Source organism: Pararge aegeria, unplaced genomic scaffold (genome assembly GCF_905163445.1).
Source record: "Pararge aegeria unplaced genomic scaffold, ilParAegt1.1, whole genome shotgun sequence".
Taxonomy (NCBI): Eukaryota; Metazoa; Arthropoda; class Insecta; order Lepidoptera; family Nymphalidae; genus Pararge; species Pararge aegeria.
Window position 1 is genome coordinate 21,215 of NW_024397010.1, and position 13,389 is coordinate 34,603.

A 13,389-nucleotide genomic window follows, 5' to 3' on the forward strand; every position below is an offset into this window, starting at 1 on the left:
ATTTGACTCTGTGTTTGTGAACGCGTGTGCTGAGTGGACTAATGAAGAGTTCGGTGGTTTAAACATACCCGCCGGTCGGGTCGCGTACGTGCACGGTTCGGTCGATCCGTGGCATGCGCTATGTATGACTACTACGCAGGACAACTACACGCCCGCTATCTTCTTTGAAGGTATATACTCAGTGGCGTGCATAGCCCTTGGACCCAGGGTATGCACAAGGTGTTCAACACAAACATAAAGTAAAATTAAAATTTAGATTTTAGATAGGTATGTCGGTTTATAATCAAATTACTTTACGAAAGTTATATTTTTGATTGATTTAATACTATCGTCTATCTACTGCTAATTGAATAAAAGTACATACCCTGATTTACGTCACAAAATTATGACACACCATTCGGCAGCATTTTCTAAGCACACTGATGATGATAATATTTTTCCAACATATCATGTTTTTAGCGTTTTTATGAAAATTATTAAGATCACAATATCCTTTATCATTCCACACTTTACGTATATTGGACAATAAAACAAAAGGAAAGCAAATTAATCGATTGGTGTGTACAAAGCCGCTTAGCCAAGAATAGTTTTCGTAATATTTATTATTAAATATACGCGTTACTTTATCACCTTTTTTTGGGATATTTGTAACATTGGTACACTCCTTCCTTTGCGAATGATTTCTAATTTTACGATATAAGTAGGGATAGAAATTAAAGTTTTCTCTAAGTACTTTTTCCAGGCACACTGAACCCAAACAAAGACCGCACGAATATGCTTTCATTATAAAATGAATGAATAAACTATAAATTAACCTTAACACATTAAACTATCACTGCTCAAACTTTTATAAGTTACTGAATTTATGCACTTGAACCGTTTATTTATCACCAACGCCATACAGCATTGTTCGAAGGTAAACAATAATGGCGATCGAATATGCTAATGATAATATTGCAATCGAAATTAGTCAAAATATGTCTTTAATTTTTTGTAAGTATGGGTACGAACGCTATTTTATTTTGATATGTAAACAATAAATAGAAACCATATTTATTGTTAACTCTCTCACTCTCCAATGATTCCTGGAAAACCTAAATTATTCATTTTTCAAAATTGAGACAGCGTTTGGTTTCATAGATTATTTTCAAAACGAAAGACTAATTCGATAATATTAGATCCTTAATTTTCTTAAAAGACACTAAAAGGTATTTACATTTGTGAATAATGTTTTTAATTCTAAAAAAAGAATAATGACCTTTAACAACAATAACAAACCAAGCAAATCATTTTATTCATAGAAAAAATGAAACACGTAATTAGAGAATAGAGAATTTATGAATGAAACTGTTCACACAAGACCGATGCTAATCTTGTAAGTACAAGCGCACGATTATAACATTACACGACACACACTACTAACTTGCACGCACACATCTAGCAGAACGATTCTTTCTTTGGGCGTGCTTATTTTATTTGATATTTCTATGCAACAGTAGAGGGCGTCATATGTCGAGTGATTCATAATAATTGATTTACCCTGCAATAGATAACATGAGATTTTTACGTGTTTTAAAAGGTAAATGTTTAGCATTTACGGTTAAAAATTAAAATACGCTTTTAGAGATATACGCTAAAGATTTTATTATGTGTTCCGTTCGACGTCCGAAGTCCATTTATGAGAGTACATCGTCTTCTTACCCTCGTTTTTCGCTAGTTTACGCTACTTCCGTCACGTGTCATGGCCATCAGCGCCACCCACGCCCTAATCTGGAACTAACTTAACAGCACAGAGCAAGCCGCCATACTTTTGTCATTGTTGCGTCGTTTTTCCATACCGCGCGTGTATCGCTAGATTTTATAATTGGAAAACTTAGTATACCGACCCCATTTCATTGAAGTTTAGTAGTTAACTTTCGAGATAAAAGTAGAAAGTTACTGAAATTTTTAATTTAATTATTTAATTTATTTAGTTTTTTTTTCCGTTACGTGAGGTTGTTCATGTTCGTTATTTGAAGATGGACAATAGTGAAATAACCGCGTCAGAGGGTAACCACGCGGATGATTTTAGTGATCGTGATTCAACTCGGTTACAAAAAAGTGATAAATCGCACGTGTCGTCTAGAACGTCGAAGTCATCTTCGAGTTCGAGTGCTAGTGAAGATGAACCGCCGTCGAAAAGACGGCGCCGGAATCGCTCTCATGAGACATTGCGAGATATTGATCAAAGGTTTGAAGTATTATCGCATCAGCTGGTGAGTCACATTAATAATATGTTTTGCGCGAATTACGCTGTAATGCAACCAAATTCTGGCTCGCCGGTGGTGCCTGCATCAGGACCAATAAAGCCAATAGATGACCCGTTTTTGCGTCCGTCAGTAGATTTAAATGACATTTCAGAACTTAACGTGTCAATTAAGGAACCGTCTATACCTAAAGCGAACCCTGACCGCGTCGCAAGGTTAACTTCTATGCAAAGATTTGACTCGGTAGATTGGAACTCCGTACGGTACACTGAGGTGCAGAAGAAATATGCAGCTTTTCCAGCGTTCACAGAGCTGAAGGTAAACGAGGAACTACGGCATTTAGAGGATCCTTTTGCACCACTTAGATGGTATCAGATGGAGCGTAGTTTTGCGGCGTTGTCAAACGCGTTTTTAGCCCAAAATGAGTTTGTAAATGTAGCATTACGTAATTTAATTGACTGGTCGGCAAAACCGGATGCTCAACTTACATCATCTACTATTTACGATAAGTTAAAGGAATTATTTGGCAGTGATTCTAATTACAAATCTATTTCTCATGACATATTACAAATGATTTGCGGGAAACGTGCAGAGGTATTAGAACTACGGCGGAAGGAGCTGCTTAAAAGCTTAAAAGGGAAATATTTTCGCGAAGATATTGGAAAAATACCACCCTCATCTGAATATATGTTCAGCCCTCAGAGTTTGTCTGCTTACATTCAGAAGATAGGCGGTATTGATAAACTTGAGAAAGATTCGGCGCCTGGCACTAAATTTGCTGGACGTTCCAAATCCCCTGTGCGTCCAAAGTCACCGGTCGCTTCTACGTCCCGTGAAAAGCCATTTCGGTCTCAACAAAATAAACGTAAACAGGGAAAAAATAAGAAGAAAAATTTCGACGATCGAAGGAAAAGAGGGGGGCGCAGAGATGAATCTAACAGAGGTAGACGTAAATGACTCGAAATTTCAGGGGGGTTGTCTGATGTTTTATCGGGAAGTGTGGGCCCGGTTAAATCCACCCAAAGTGATTCTCAAATTAATTTCTGCCGCCCGCATTCCTTTCACACAGACACCACCTCTTATTTTCCCGACGTCGAGCGTCATGGAAAAATTTCGAACACCTCTCTCTTCGGTGATGTCTGTAGAAATTCAAGCCATGATTCAGAGTCATATTCTCGAACCTGCCCCTTTAACCCCATCCTTCATATCCCCACTTTTCATTGTTACAAAAAGCAGGGGAAAGAATCGGGTTATATTCAATCTAAAGGCGCTAAATCGATTTATGCAACCGAAAAGTTTCCACCTTTTTCATCATCATCAAATACCCAAATTCCTACAAGCAGGGGACTGGATGGTCAAACTCGACTTAAGTCAAGCGTATTATCATCTGAGAATTTCTCAAAAACATCGCTGCTTTTTACGCATAAGTTACGGAGGTCAGTTGCTCCAAATGACATGCCTCCCCTTTGGTTTGGCCGCAGCACCAAAGATGTTTGCATCAGTCACGAACTGGACGGCCGAAGTGTTACGCAGCAAGGGCCTGCGCCTGATCCTATATCTGGACGATTACTTGATAGTGAATCAGGACAAAAATACTTTAAAATCGCAGGTCCAGTTAGCAATAGAATTCCTTACCTCCCTTGGTTGGAATATCAATATGGAAAAATCCGTACTAACCCCAACAAGACGAATGGAATTCCTGGGAATTTTTTGGGACACACAGGCCAATACCAAGAGCTTGCCCCCAGACAAAGTTTCCAGAATCCGTCAGTGCCTATTGTCTTGCTTAGCGACCGGCAGTTGGACCCTCAAGCAGGCGCAACGCCTCTTAGGGTTTCTCAACTTTGCGACCTTCATCACCCTCCGGGGAAGATTGCATTGCCGTACGTTGCAGCGCCACAGCAAGAGTCTTCAGAAAAATTCCCGTCCGATAATGTTCACGAACGAGGTACGAAGCGAGCTAAAATGGTGGTTACAAAATGTAAGCCAAAAGTCCTTTCTTCACTCCAGGTGGTCCCCAGTCAATTACCTGGTCACAGACGCATCGGATGTTCAATGGGGGGCCATAGTGAACGACAAAAAACTAAAAGGCCTTTGGAAACCAAATCAACGAAAGTGGCACTGCAACCTAAAAGAAATGTATGCAGTAATAGCCGCAATATCAAGGGAAGAAAAAGGTCTCAGGAACTCAACGGTAATTTTACAAAGCGACAACAAAACAGTAGTATCGTACATAAAAAACGAAGGGGGAACGAAGTCACAGACTCTTCTGAAATTAACAAAACAGCTACTGGCATTGACGGACAGCTTGAATGTGGTACTAGTCCCTCACCATCTTCCAGGGCTGTACAACACGGAAGCCGATCATCTCTCTCGAAACCGAGGCGGCTCCGAATGGCATCTGCTGAGCGAGGCGACCAACAAAATATTCGCCCAGTGGGGAATTCCAGACGTAGACCTGTTTGCCTCACAAGAGGCTCACGTGGTGTCCAACTATGTTACTCTAGACTTGTCAGACTCGAGCGCTTGCTATCGGAACGCGTTCAGCAGATGCTGGACTTACGACCTAGCATGGGTTTTTCCACCACCGGCGCTGCTCCCACGTGTGTTACACCACCTCAACTCAGTGCAAGGAAAGTTTATAATAATAGCACCAAGGTGGGAAAAACCCTTTTGGCGTCCAGATCTGAAGACCCGCGCCCTAGCGCGTCCTATGAAAATCAGAAACCTGGAAACGTCATTGGTGGACACAAAGACAGGACGCCATCCTGCCAAAGTACACAACCTACAGCTGGAAGCCTGGCTCATTTCGGCTGGGACTCGCTAACACACAACTGGTCAACGGAGGAAATACAACTTTTGTCAACGTGTTGGAGAGCATCTACACTCAAAACATATACTCCCATATGGAATAAATGGGTAAATTGGTGTAATCAAAATCACTTAAACTCTAATCGTCCGGTACCTGCAGATGTAGCCCGATATTTAGCAAAGCTTTTTCTTAAGGACCAGTTAGCATACCGAACTATTCTGGTTCATAAATCAGTTATAGCATCAATTTGTGAAACAATATCAGATATTAAGATTTCTTCTAACCATTTGGTTAAGCATATTTTAAAAGCTGTATCACTAGCCAGGCCAATCCCACCAAAGTTGCCAATATGGGACGCAAGAGTAGTAATTCAGTTTTTAAAAAATAAAAATCCTAATTTAAAAAGCTTGTATGATGTGTCTACGCGTACAGCCACTATTTTGTTGTTAGCTTCGGGTCGCAGATTGCACGATTTGACCCTCTTACATTGTGACTCTAAGCGGTTAGAGGACGATGGAAAGTCTATAACCTTGCATCCTGTATTTGGCTCGAAGACTGATTCAGCGTCATATCAACAATCAAGTTGGACGTTACTTGCTTCACCAGATAGAAATATATGCCCCTTATTTTGGTTACGGACTTTGATAGATTTGTCTAGGAACGTTAGAGGCTCCTTGACAAATTTGTTTATAACCACAAAGGACCCACGTAAACCAGCTAGTACGGTCGTTATAGGTGGATGGATAAGACGAATTTTATCCGAAGCTGGAATAAAGGCTACACCTGGTAGTTGTAGGTCGGCAGTTGCATCTCTCAACTGTTTAGAAAAGTATCCTGTTAATGATATTTTAGCTAAGGCCAATTGGCGCCATGAAGATACCTTTAGAAAGTATTATCTCAGAGAAGTGAGAGTTATGCATCATAACAAAGATATAGAATCAGAGAAGTCACTTTCTGAATTATTTGCTGTGACTAGTAGCTTTGGGAGTTTATAAGCAGAAAACTTGTAACTGATTTAGCAAAGTTAATTAATTGGCAATTATTGCATACAAATTATTGCATTTTTTTTTTTTTTTTTTTTCTCTTTCTTTTGATGATTATACAATACAATTTATTGATCACATTGTTGTATTTTACTCAGCAAGCCACCAGGAGATAACAAACAGATCTCTCATAAATGGACTTCGGACGTCGAACGGAACACATAATATAAAAATTTTACCTGTAAATAAAATTTGTATTATGTTTCCTAGACGTCCGAAGTCCAAATAATTTCTTCCTGGTGTACCCTCATCATTATCATTATGAGCCGAACAATGACAAAAGTATGGCGGCTTGCTCTGTGCTGTTAAGTTAGTTCCAGATTAGGGCGTGGGTGGCGCTGATGGCCATGACACGTGACGGAAGTAGCGTAAACTAGCGAAAAACGAGGGTAAGAAGACGATGTACTCTCATAAATGGACTTCGGACGTCTAGGAAACATAATACAAATTTTATTTACAGGTAAAATTTTTATATTTTGTACGCTATGCGCCTCGCGCGCGCTGGTTGCGCTGTCGCCTGTCTAGCGACAATTGACCTAGAAGTTTGGCCGCTCATTACTAGATGGCGCTTTCATATATTTTTTACTTAGTGTTTTTTTAATTACAAAACTTTAATGGTCCTATCTGAAGGCTCTTTAAGACCCTGAGGGTAGGGTATGCACTGCTTATTTGCATATATGCAATGCACGCCACTGTATATACTAATTATTAACTACTTTTAACTTATTCTTCCTAAGTGGCTTCCGCATTACTGGGTAGGGTAGGTTATTTCTTCTTTCATAGTTCTAACCGACTTCAAATAAAGGAAGAGGTTATCAATGCATTTTTTTTTTTTTTTTTTTTTTTACTTAGATTTAAGAATACACTATAATATCAACCAATGGATTTCAGAAGCTTTCTACTTCTCCTTAAAAACATTTAACATGAGATTGTACTTTCGCTCTATCTACATTTTCTTTAATACCTATACTTATAATTGAAATGTTCTGACCAAAATTAATTTTAATGAATATGTTGGATTTGATTGATTATTAATGTTGGCGTTGGTGCGTAATAGTTACGCGGATTTGCCTTTAACTGAAGAAAAATAAGTGTTTACAAACTCGACGTAGATATTCTAAGACTCGTAATCTGTCTAGATTTAAGAATTAAGGGGGATGGGAGAGATGGGGGTAATAGGTCAGGGTCTAAAGGGGTTACCATCCGTTTGACACGGGAGGACGGGGAGACCAGGCAATTTCAATGTGAACATGCTCGGATGTGGTTTATTACAGTTTAAAAGACTTTTACTTTTAACCAGTTTACTGGGGAGTCTTGAGTACATTATTATGATATTTTCATTTATTTATTTGATGGGGAAAGACTTTTTACCCTTAGCACATTTGCACGCTCGCAGTCGTAGTCGATTTCGCGTATCGAAACAAAACTTTCGGTCTTAGTAAAACTTCTTACTGCAATCGTTTTAGTGTCGCAAATCCTGTATTGATTTTTATCCACTTACAAACGTTCCTTTTAGATCTACTGTCTAGGCTGTTGAAGTGTTTATAGGCTTTAAAACAGGGTTTGGATATACATTCAATTTAACTGAAGTATACTGCTACAATACTCGAAAGCAACTGTACCAGCGACGCTGTACTGTATTGCCAGTGAACAAACTTTTACTAAGGGTAGAAACTGTTACTTCCTAAAGTTGTATAATTTTAAACACTAACTCTTTTGATCACATTGTCCGTGCAGTCCTGGCTAGGAATAAGACTGCTCCAGATCTTTCCGTGGTGATGGATGGAAAAGGATGATCACTTGTGATGATGGAGCGACTAAACTGGAGAGCTCTACAGATATTCATGTAAACAGCATAAATAACTTTGATAAAACCTTAAACAATGTTTTTTACGTTCCGTAGTTGTCTGCAAAATTTGTTTTCTGTTATTAAATTATGTGAAAGAGGCATGGTTGTGATCATGAATGTAGATGGGTGTTTTGTCCATGACAGTTGTAGTATACAACACCAGCCTGTTATATCTGCTAATCTATGTGGGTGTATATAGAATGCAGTAGCGTGCATTGAGGCTATGTACAGGGTATGCAGATGATATAAAATGAAGAATTAATGAAAATGAAAATTAAATAAACATTTGCATATACTTTACATACCCTCTATGCACGTCACTGATAGAATGAATGTTTTGTTTTGCAAAAGAGCAATCGATGACTGTCCTACATCAAGCGCAGGAAGTCAATATTGCAAAGTTAGTTAAGTCTAATAATACTTAACATGAATACTGATTTATGGCATAGACGGTTAGGGTATCATTGTCTTAAAGGTATGTTCATTTCAGGATGACAAAGAAGATTTCAACAAGTTTGCGCCTGCCTGGAAGGAAAGCCTGTGGCCCGGGCTCCGAAAAGATCTACGAAACGTGTTGGCCGACCCTTGGAACTCATCCATAGTGACGTGTGGAGCCCTATGAGAGACTCCAGCTGTGGAAATGCAAGGTACTTACTCGCCCTTACTACTAATAATTTTTCTCTTCAAAACTTTAGATATTTATTCAAGAAAATGTGTGAAGTGTAAGATTGCTTTATCAAATAATTATTACGTAAGTGCGTAACATATAAAATGCCTGCGTTTTGATAACATTGGTTTTGATTTTGAATTACCATAGGGGCAGTGTTAAGTGTTTCCTAGAGAAGAAGGGAACAGCTCACCAGCTTACCTTACCGCATTGTACTCAGCAGATGTATTTGAATACCAGAAGCAACACTGAGGAAGTGTGGTCCCGACACACTATTTGTAAAGGAAACCTTTGTTTTTGGATGCATTGCCTATTCATTAATCCCGCAGTCTAGTCTACATAATAAATTGAACGCTAAGAGAAAGTTGTGCATTTTTGTCGGTTATTCAGCGTTACCGATTTATAGAACCATTAAATAAATCCAAGGAAGGTTATTCTGTATAGTAAAAAGCACATTCCTAATGTACTTTTTATTGAAAATAAATGTGCTGACATTGATGAATATCGTAATTCTCGTCTTATATAATATAAATAAATCACATGATTTTTATATGAATTAACAGATGGTGAGTCTGGCGATGACTGCTGCAACAACAGTGAGGTAGAGCAGGCCTCTACTGATGCCGAGTCTTCTGCTGAGGAAAGGCGGAAGAGAGAAAAAACGACGCGAGACGTCGGCGGCGCTATAGTTGGAGGGGAAGTGGCGACTAGTACAGAGGAGTCTGTCAGCTGCCGATCCATGCGCAGTACACGTGGTACACCGCCGACGAAATATGGCGATTATAAAATAGGTATGTAGACCAGAATTTTTGAGAAGCCACAAACATATGTGTAGGCAATAAAGTTATCAAACTCCTCTGGTGGCAAAAAGCTATGAATGTAGAGTATCTGTCACTTTTGGAGAAAAAAGTTTGGAATTCAGTTGATCCACCTGCTGATAGTAATGTTATAAAGTTAGTTTAAGTGGACATACAAATTGAAATGTGATATAGGGAGAAATTTGCGGAAAAGTGGGTTGCGGGAATAATAGTCTTTTCGCAAACTAGTATCTATGTAGAACGTTGTAATAAAATCTAAATACTACCTCTTTTTCTAGAAGTACTATCATCATTAAAAAGTTTTTGGAATTTATTTTCTTCCTTTGCATAAATTAGGCATAGGTAGGTAGGGACATAATCCCATTGCTATAGAAATTTTGGGGTTTCTGAAATCAAAAAACCGCGACAAGTAGTTTTGGCAGTCCTCTCGTGATGTTAACCTGACACTGCCTAAAGAATTCTGAAGAGACCGAAACAGGTGGAAATCTGAAGGTGTAAGGTCAGGACTATACAGCGGATGCATTACCACCTCCCAGCCAAACTATCTTAATTTTAGCTGAGTGGCTAAAGATGTGTTAGGTCTAGCGTTATCATGATGAAAAACCACACCTCTTCTGTTGATTAATTCCGGCCGCTTTCTCTAAACTTCTTGCTTTAATCTCATCAGTTGTTCGCAGTAGAATTCAGAATTGATGATCCTGCCTGGTGGTAACAGCTTATAATGAATAATGCCCTTCCAATCCTACTACTACACACACAGCGTCACCTTGTTGCGAGTTAACCCGGGTTTCGCCACAGTCTGTGAAGCCTGATCGGCCTTTGACCGTGACCTTTTTCGCACTTTCTTGTCGTACATGATCCACTTCTCATCACCAGTTCAAAAATGGTTCGGTCATGATCCACTTCTTATCAGCTCCGTCAAAAATGGTTTTGTGGTCAATTCCCAGTTCTTCAGCTACATTGTACCTACTGATTTGCCCATCTTGGTCCACTTTTTCAAAAATGGCATCCATTATATCCGTCATAGGGCTCCTCCTAACCAGAGCGAGGTGCATCTTTGACATCAAAATTTCCGGATTGAAAACGCTAAACCCAAATTTTTTTCGCGGCTTGCGTTGCATTTTTACCTTTTTTGTAGTAAAATTTTAAAAGGTAAAAAGGAATTTCTTCATTAGATTCACTCATCTTCACACATTTTCCTAATTTGATACCAAAACCAGCCAGATACAAATAGTATAGCCAAAGAGATTTTATTACATGTTCATACATACTATAATGCGAAAAGACTTTTTCCCCAACCTATTAGATTTATTAGCTATAAATTTCATAAATAGTTCATAAATAATCGCTTAAATAAGCTTAAGTTATAAAATAAACACTGAAACAAGTATGTACATTGAACAATTTTTAATATTATTTTCTCTTCGTTACAGATTTGACTCTGTGTTTGTGAACGCGTGTGCTGAGTGGACTAATGAAGAGTTCGGTGGTTTAAACATACCCGCCGGTCGGGTCGCGTACGTGCACGGTTCGGTCGATCCGTGGCATGCGCTATGTATGACTACTACGCAGGACAACTACACGCCCGCTATCTTCTTTGAAGGTATATACTCAGTGGCATTTTTGATTGATTTAATACTATCGTCTATCTACTGCTAATTGAATAAAAGTACATACCCTGATTTACGTCACAAAATTATGACACACCATTCGGCAGCATTTTCTAAGCACACTGATGATGATAATATTTTTCCAACATATCATGTTTTTAGCGTTTTTATGAAAATTATTAAGATCACAATATCCTTTATCATTCCACACTTTACGTATATTGGACAATAAAACAAAAGGAAAGCAAATTAATCGATTGGTGTGTACAAAGCCGCTTAGCCAAGAATAGTTTTCGTAATATTTATTATTAAATATACGCGTTACTTTATCACCTTTTTTTGGGATATTTGTAACATTGGTACACTCCTTCCTTTGCGAATGATTTCTAATTTTACGATATAAGTAGGGATAGAAATTAAAGTTTTCTCTAAGTACTTTTTCCAGGCACACTGAACCCAAACAAAGACCGCACGAATATGCTTTCATTATAAAATGAATGAATAAACTATAAATTAACCTTAACACATTAAACTATCACTGCTCAAACTTTTATAAGTTACTGAATTTATGCACTTGAACCGTTTATTTATCACCAACGCCATACAGCATTGTTCGAAGGTAAACAATAATGGCGATCGAATATGCTAATGATAATATTGCAATCGAAATTAGTCAAAATATGTCTTTAATTTTTTGTAAGTATGGGTACGAACGCTATTTTATTTTGATATGTAAACAATAAATAGAAACCATATTTATTGTTAACTCTCTCACTCTCCAATGATTCCTGGAAAACCTAAATTATTCATTTTTCAAAATTGAGACAGCGTTTGGTTTCATAGATTATTTTCAAAACGAAAGACTAATTCGATAATATTAGATCCTTAATTTTCTTAAAAGACACTAAAAGGTATTTACATTTGTGAATAATGTTTTTAATTCTAAAAAAAGAATAATGACCTTTAACAACAATAACAAACCAAGCAAATCATTTTATTCATAGAAAAAATGAAACACGTAATTAGAGAATAGAGAATTTATGAATGAAACTGTTCACACAAGACCGATGCTAATCTTGTAAGTACAAGCGCACGATTATAACATTACACGACACACACTACTAACTTGCACGCACACATCTAGCAGAACGATTCTTTCTTTGGGCGTGCTTATTTTATTTGATATTTCTATGCAACAGTAGAGGGCGTCATATGTCGAGTGATTCATAATAATTGATTTACCCTGCAATAGATAACATGAGATTTTTACGTGTTTTAAAAGGTAAATGTTTAGCATTTACGGTTAAAAATTAAAATACGCTTTTAGAGATATACGCTAAAGATTTTATTTTGTACGCTATGCGCCTCGCGCGCGCTGGTTGCGCTGTCGCCTGTCTAGCGACAATTGACCTAGAAGTTTGGCCGCTCATTACTAGATGGCGCTTTCATATATTTTTTACTTAGTGTTTTTTTAATTACAAAACTTTAATGGTCCTATCTGAAGGCTCTTTAAGACCCTGAGGGTAGGGTATGCACTGCTTATTTGCATATACTAATTATTAACTACTTTTAACTTATTCTTCCTAAGTGGCTTCCGCATTACTGGGTAGGGTAGGTTATTTCTTCTTTCATAGTTCTAACCGACTTCAAATAAAGGAAGAGGTTATCAATGCATTTTTTTTTTTTTTTTACTTAGATTTAAGAATACACTATAATATCAACCAATGGATTTCAGAAGCTTTCTACTTCTCCTTAAAAACATTTAACATGAGATTGTACTTTCGCTCTATCTACATTTTCTTTAATACCTATACTTATAATTGAAATGTTCTGACCAAAATTAATTTTAATGAATATGTTGGATTTGATTGATTATTAATGTTGGCGTTGGTGCGTAATAGTTACGCGGATTTGCCTTTAACTGAAGAAAAATAAGTGTTTACAAACTCGACGTAGATATTCTAAGACTCGTAATCTGTCTAGATTTAAGAATTAAGGGGGATGGGAGAGATGGGGGTAATAGGTCAGGGTCTAAAGGGGTTACCATCCGTTTGACACGGGAGGACGGGGAGACCAGGCAATTTCAATGTGAACATGCTCGGATGTGGTTTATTACAGTTTAAAAGACTTTTACTTTTAACCAGTTTACTGGGGAGTCTTGAGTACATTATTATGATATTTTCATTTATTTATTTGATGGGGAAAGACTTTTTACCCTTAGCACATTTGCACGCTCGCAGTCGTAGTCGATTTCGCGTATCGAAACAAAACTTTCGGTCTTAGTAAAACTTCTTACTGCAATCGTTTTAGTGTCGCAAATCCTGTATTGATTTTTATCCACTTA

The 13,389-nt window shown here is 37.8% G+C and overlaps 2 protein-coding genes across 2 annotated transcripts; both read left to right on the plus strand.

The window, feature by feature from the left end:
* Positions 1-1,671: 1,671 nt before the first annotated feature.
* On the plus strand, positions 1,672-3,203 carry LOC120636919. Its single transcript, XM_039908484.1, has one exon. It carries the CDS (start codon positions 2,019-2,021, stop codon positions 3,201-3,203), a length of 1,185 nt encoding a protein of 394 aa, XP_039764418.1. The 5' UTR covers positions 1,672-2,018.
* Positions 3,204-3,696: 493 nt separating this feature from the next.
* Positions 3,697-5,073, plus strand: LOC120636918. The gene has a single exon (XM_039908483.1). It carries the CDS (start codon positions 3,697-3,699, stop codon positions 5,071-5,073), a length of 1,377 nt encoding a protein of 458 aa, XP_039764417.1.
* The last annotated feature ends 8,316 nt before the right edge of the window (positions 5,074-13,389 follow it).

What these genes read in the sequence shown, in the direction of transcription:
- LOC120636918 (XM_039908483.1), top strand. Translation starts at nt 3,697, where the DNA reads ATGACATGCCTCCCCTTTGGTTTGGCCGCAGCACCAAAGATGTTTGCA.
- LOC120636919 (XM_039908484.1), top strand. Translation starts at nt 2,019, where the DNA reads ATGGACAATAGTGAAATAACCGCGTCAGAGGGTAACCACGCGGATGAT.